This window comes from Populus euphratica, unplaced genomic scaffold (genome assembly GCF_000495115.2).
Source record: "Populus euphratica unplaced genomic scaffold, PopEup_1.0 scaffold1848.1, whole genome shotgun sequence".
NCBI classification, from domain to species: domain Eukaryota; kingdom Viridiplantae; phylum Streptophyta; class Magnoliopsida; order Malpighiales; family Salicaceae; genus Populus; species Populus euphratica.
In genome coordinates, this window is record NW_011501688.1 from 28,832 (window position 1) to 35,449 (window position 6,618).

The 6,618-nt window shown below is 32.5% G+C and overlaps 1 protein-coding gene across 1 annotated transcript; it reads left to right on the forward strand.

The window, feature by feature from the left end:
- Positions 1-3,074, forward strand: LOC105118275 (ATP-dependent Clp protease proteolytic subunit 2, mitochondrial-like). Its single transcript, XM_011016186.1, has 2 exons — positions 1-512; positions 2,350-3,074. The coding sequence occupies exons 1-2, from the start codon at positions 62-64 to the stop codon at positions 2,766-2,768; spliced, it is 870 nt and encodes a 289-aa protein (XP_011014488.1). The 5' UTR covers positions 1-61; the 3' UTR covers positions 2,769-3,074.
- Positions 3,075-6,618: the final 3,544 nt, after the last annotated feature.

The window sequence follows — 6,618 nt, forward strand, 5'->3', positions numbered from 1 at the left end:
CTCCTAAAATCTGGTAAACCCAATACTGGACAATCATTTCTTACAAAACCAAATACATCCTATGGCCCTCTCCTTCAAAATCACAGAACCACATCCCCTAAACCCCAACAAAATCCCCAATTCCTCTCAAACCCTAAAACCCCGTTATCCCTCTCTCAATTTCTCCAAATCCAATCCCAAACTCAAATCAACAGCCATGAAAGCCCTCTTCTCCTCCGCCAAGCTCATCGCTTCAACAACTAAACCAAAACCCTCTTTTCTTTTGACCCCAAAAATCTCAACCACTAGAGCTTACAGTCTAATCCCAATGGTCATCGAACACTCATCAAGAGGAGAAAGAGCTTACGATATCTTTTCTAGGCTTTTAAAAGAGAGAATTGTTTGTATTAATGGTCCAATCGATGATGATACTTCTCATGTTGTTGTTGCTCAGCTTTTGTTTCTTGAGTCTGAGAATCCTTCTAAGCCTATTCATATGTATCTGAATTCTCCTGGTGGACAAGTCACTGCAGGTGACTTGATATTTAAACGTGATACAGTTTTGATTTTTCGAGATGGGTTTTGTTTTGGTTTTTGATTTGGGTTTAGTGCGTGTTTTTTGGTTTGTGGGGGTGGGGTGGGGGTAATCTTGGTGTTTAGTTGCAAATTTTTTTGATTTCTTTTTTTGAATTGCTGTGAATTGATTGGAATGGATTTTGATTTGGTCTTTGTTTAGAGTGTTTGTCTGTATTGGATTTTTTTACATTTTAGTGTGATAGATTCGTTTTGAGTAATATTGTGATGCATTTTAACATGGATTTCGTAGGATTTTGATTCTGTTACAAAAGTCTGATAATTGGATTATTGTGGATTAATTCGGAAATTTTGATCTGTAGATGCCTGATTTTGTTAATAAGCGAGGAGTTTGTGATTATGCCTTGATCATTGAGATGGAGGTTGTGCAGAAATGGAAGTAATTGAGGTGTTTAGTTAGATGAGCTTGGGATTGGGGGCATTTTGTGAATCATGGAGGCCATTTATGTGTGCTTTAGTTTGTTGGTGGCTAATAGTTCTTTCTATGGTCCTGTGGAAGAAAATGGATGCATTTGGTAAAATGCTATGTAAATTTTTGATGGACCAGTTTAGCTTCAATGATATATGTTTGATAGATTGAATTGATCTTCAAAAAAGTGTAATTGGGCTTTTAGGCTCTTTGTTGAGTGGTTAATAGGGTTAGTGAAATGGCTGACTCATTTTTTGGGTTCAATTTAGTGGGCGTTGCTAAATGAATGTAATCATTCCTGATTTCTTGGATGAATGGGGTGACGATAAACAGTAGTCAGATATTATAAGTGGACTGTATAGCAGGTCATTTTTTGGGTGAACACTTTATTTGTTTGCTTTACAGTGTCCATAAAGAAAAGAATTGTGATAGTCAAGAGCTTGTTTCCGGGTAATTGTTAATATTTGAAGTACCATTGAAAGTTGTATTATCCACTGGAGAAAGATTCTTTATGTGCTGTTGGATGTGCTCAACTGAATGATTCAACACTATATGATGTCGGCACAGCCTTTCTTATTGAAGCCAATTAGTTTTGTATCATTATTCAACTTATTACTTATTTGTCTCAAGGTCCTTATGGTTATGGTTGTACAGAAGATATTGAAATTATTTGCATCCTGTCTATAGATTTATGTGCAAGTACATGGTTATGGTGAGGTCACTGCAAGAGCAGTTGAAAGGGACAAAATTTTACTGTTTGCAAATCCTGAAGTAAATGAATATTATCAGTACATGTGTTTTCATTTCTCCTTAAATCCCTCCCTTGTGAGAAAGAACTGTTGAATTCCTTAGAATGCTCTGTTAATGTTTGTAATGCAATAATATGCGAATGCCTCTCACTCTAAGACGCGCAGCCCATGCCGATGACTAGTTATTTTTCTCAAGTTTTCTTGTCTCTGGCACCTTTCGATTTTGAAGATGAAAGTAGTCTTGACTATGATGCATATCATTAACAGCATAAAAAGCAAAAGGACGAAGATTGTGTTGAAGAGTGGAAGATCAAACATTGATAACTAATTGAACTCGTTCAATTTATTTACAACCGGTTGACAATTCTATCTAGACATGGCAATGAAGAAATACTGAATGCCATCCAACTTTACAATAGACTATAACTGTTTTCTTACAGCAGGTCTATGCTGTTATATGTGGTATTGGATTACCTGTAGTGGAATCTAGTGTTATGCTTTTGTCGATTTAATTTTGCCTGGATTATGTATCTTGTTTAATATTTTAAGTTTCAAGTCAGTTAATCTTTTAAGGCATGGTTGAGGTTGTAATGTCAATTGTTGTGTTGTTTTATGCAGGCCTTGCCATTTATGATACAATGCAGTACATAAGGTCTCCAGTTACTACCATTTGTTTGGGTCAGGCTGCATCTATGGCTTCCCTCCTCTTGGCTGCTGGGGCTAAGGGCGAGAGGAAGGCACTACCAAATGCAACAATCATGATTCATCAGCCATCAGGTGGGTACAGTGGACAGGCAAAGGACATGACGATTCACACAAAGCAGATAGTTCGGGTCTGGGATGCTCTGAATCAATTGTACTGCAAGCATACAGGGCAGCCACTTGATGTAATTCAGAAGAATATGGATAGAGATTATTTTATGACCCCAGAAGAGGCAAAGGAATTTGGAATTATTGATGATGTGATTGATCAAAGACCCATGACTTTGGTGACTGATGCTGTTGACGATGAAGGCAAACAAAAGGATTCAAGCTAGGACTAGAGGGTAAGATCTCAGAAGAAAGGCATTGCAGTCATGTTTTTTTGTTGAAACTTTTCCTGATTTATCTGATTTTACATTTCTGGATTTTGTTGATTCTGAAATATGCTAGGTTCTTTGCTTATCATGATTCCTGTTTTTGTGTTTGGATTCGGTGACAAAAGAAGTTAGTTAAATGGCTATTTTAGCTTTTAGGTACATAAATCTCGAGGAATTCAATTTTCTCCAGTATTTGATTTGCATAGAATGATCTTAAATAATCTTGTGGTTGACTGGTCATAGAAGCTACCAATTCTTGTTGCATCTCTCTCTCTCTCTCTCTCTCTCTTCCTCTTCCTCTTCCTCTTCCTCTTCCACAGTTTCTGTCACACCTGTTTTTCTTGGCTTTGTTATGGTGCATTTTTCACACTCATCCATCATTCTCACATAAATTTAGATCATTGGTTATATGAACCAGAAGATAAGTTTTTCAAATATGAACGTATTATGCTGCAGAAGTTCGATGTGATGCCAGCTCTCTGAGTTCAGCATTAGATGATTAGGGAATCACGGATCTAGTCTGAAGAACCAGGTCATACTAGGAATTCTTTTTGTGGCTGTTCACTAGAATGCTCATTGGGCTATATCATAAAGTCCGTTGGGGTCGGTCAGTTAGCTGATTTCATAATAGAAGGGTTGGCTCTTGTTACCTACTTCAAGACATATTGAACTTTCTAATGAACCGATAAAAAGAAAAGAAAACGTATCATCTCTATAAAGAAAGATGAAATGTATGCAGGCAAGACGCACACATGCATTGGTGAATAAATATATGAATGAATTCATGGAGTAAAGTTTGATGGATTAGCTTTCTTTGATCGCAAATTTCAAGGATTAGTTTGAATGATCAAGGATAGAGTTCGCTTCTTTATGGTTATCCGTTCAAGTTTATGATCTAGCTGAATACAACGTGGCAAATTGTTAGTATCCTTATTCATGTTGTGCCATTTGTTAGAATTAGACTATTCCTCAACATAAATTCTTAGGAGAAAAGGTTTGTTTGTGAGATTTTGGTTCATGCGTGTAGTAAGTCGGTTCTCCATATTTCATGTTCAATTCGAATCTAAAGAAAATCTTGATATTTTATAAATTTAAGGATTAAAATGAGGATATCCTGGAAAAAAATTGGACTGAATTTCGGTGTGATGGATTTCCACCAAAAAACAAGGAAATTATTTTATAAATTTCATGCTGCTCAGAGATTAACTATTGACATTTTATGATTGTTTGATATTGCGATGTATGGTATGTTTTTTGTTTAAAAATAAATTAAAATAATTTTTTAAATAATGTTTTTTTATATTTTTGACATTAGCTTTATTGCACCTGATATGATATCGCGACGCTTTTAAAAAATAATTCAATGAAAAAAACAAATTCTGATATTTTGTTCTTTGATGGGAATAAAAGGTGCTGTTTAAGGAGTCGTTATATAATATTATAGTCACTAGAAATTCTAACTAATCTATAAAAATTTTATAGTATGAGACTGATTATATAAAAGAAAAAATATTATTATTTTTTAAATGTCTTGCATGAGGCAGACTGAATTATAGATTTTGTTTTAAATTGTTAATGCTAGTTTATGTTATGATGGTTTGTTTATAATATTTTTGACTTTGATATAAGTGATTATTCAACTAAGGATGCTTCCAACTCTGGTGCTGATAAATATTACATAGCAAAAAATAAAATAAAAACGAATGGTATTTTTAATTTTGATACAGTAAATAAACTGATAAAATAAATTTAAATTTATGTATGCATATTTTTTTATTTTTTTTAAAATATTGTACATTTTTTTTTTTAAAAAATTATTAATTAATTACACAATGAAATATTTAAAAACATTAGAGGAATTTACAAATAAATTTAAAAGGGTCCAAAATATTTTTGAAATATTTTGATATAAAAAAATGGACCTTTAAGCTAAATATCAAAACAAAAAGGAATAAAATAAATGGGATTGAGCTTGTTAGGTCTAAGACCCAACCTAAATTTGTTATTTTTTTGGGTTAAATCTAACTTAATCTGTATAAATTGTGCTATATTTAGTGACCTGTTTAATCACTGGTCCAAACCAGTAACCCGGTGACCGGTTGGTCACTGTGCGTTGATCACTGTGCATGCATTCATGAATTATGAATTACTCGTACATGCTTTGTACAATGACAGAGTAATTATTTTATCTGTGTAACTATTGAATTTGCAAAGTAGAGAAACGGAAGAAGAACATACCTGGAGCTGCTGCCTGAAGACGAAGATGACGGTGAGGGGGAGTTGGTTGACCAATGTTCCCCTCTGCTTCTGTTTTTCCTTCCCTTCTTTTCTAATTTCTGGTCTTTTTTTAATTTTTTTGCTTTATTTTATTCTTCATATGTTTGTGTTTTCTGGTCTTTAATTCTGTCTTTGTTTCCTTCGTTATGTCCTCTTTGTGTTATCCTTTCTCTGGGTTTTTTTTGTGTTCTCCCCTGGGTTCCGCTTTGTGTTCTGTTCTCTCTAGTTTTCTTACTTTTTTTTTTTGCTCGTTCTTAGTTCTCTGCTTTCTTGTTTTGTTTTTGTCTTTCCTCTTTATTTTTACTTTCTGTCTCCTTCTCTCTTTATTGGTTTTTTTCACTTTGGTTCTCTATTTTAGTTGCTCTAGTTCTTCCCCGGGTTCTAAGTCCCTTCTTTTTCTTTATTTGCTCTCTCTTATCTGTCCCCCTCATTCTCTGTGGCCTTATCTGGCTCTTATAAAGCCAGATGATGACCTCTATTCATGTGTTCGTGCCTCGCCATTGTGTGGCACGAACGCCTCTGTTTCTTTGAGAAGAAACAGGGGAAATAAAAGTCCTGCAATTGTTGGACTGTTCAACTTGACCTCTGGAAGATAATGCAGTTGAGGAGACGGGGTCCCAAATGGTTTTGAATTGGCCCCTGGTTTGGAAATGAAGAAGGTGATGAAATGTAGTTCAAATGACGCCGTTTGTATCCCTGGAGGTGGCTATTGGCGCTTGAACTTCTGACATTTAACAATCAGGTTTCTAATTTCATTAATTTATATTTTAAATTTAATTAAATCTTTAAATTTTTTAATTTTTTTTTATCGAATTTACTCTCAAATTTATAATTTAATTTTTATTAATTCTCAAATTTTTAATTTGTATTCTCTTAAACTAATTCTCAAATATTTATTGGTTATTTATTTTTATGTTTTTTAGAATTTAAAAATTAGGTTATAACAAATTTATTAAAATCATAAAAAAATTAAAAGATAAATATTTATTTAATAATTTTTATGATAAATATTTTTTAAAAGCATTTAAAAGCAGAAGTTATTAAATTATAAAAAATTAAAAGATAAATATTTATTTAATAATTTTTATGATAAATATTTTTTAAAAGCATTTAAAAGCAGAAGTATACTTCCAAACAATGTTTTTATTAGTTATTTTTTAGAATTTATTTTAAAAAAAGAGAGACACTGAAAAAAGAAAATATAAATTTCATGATCTAAAATTGAGAAAAATATTTTTATATAATTTTCTTTATATCTTTATAGTGAAATTCAAAAAATAAATAATAAAATATTACTAATTATAATTTCATCCATGCAATTTAACAAAGCTAATCATTCAATGGTTTCAAAAACTTACCTATTTTTTTCAATTGGCTTATTACCTAATCCCTTCATCAATAATTTAGCATTTGTTTTTTTTCTTTTGGAAATACTAGTTTTAGATTGTTTTTTCATAAAAATATCAAAACCACACAAAAACACTTGTTTTTTTTTTTTGTTCTATAAACATTTTTGTAAAAACGCCTTACC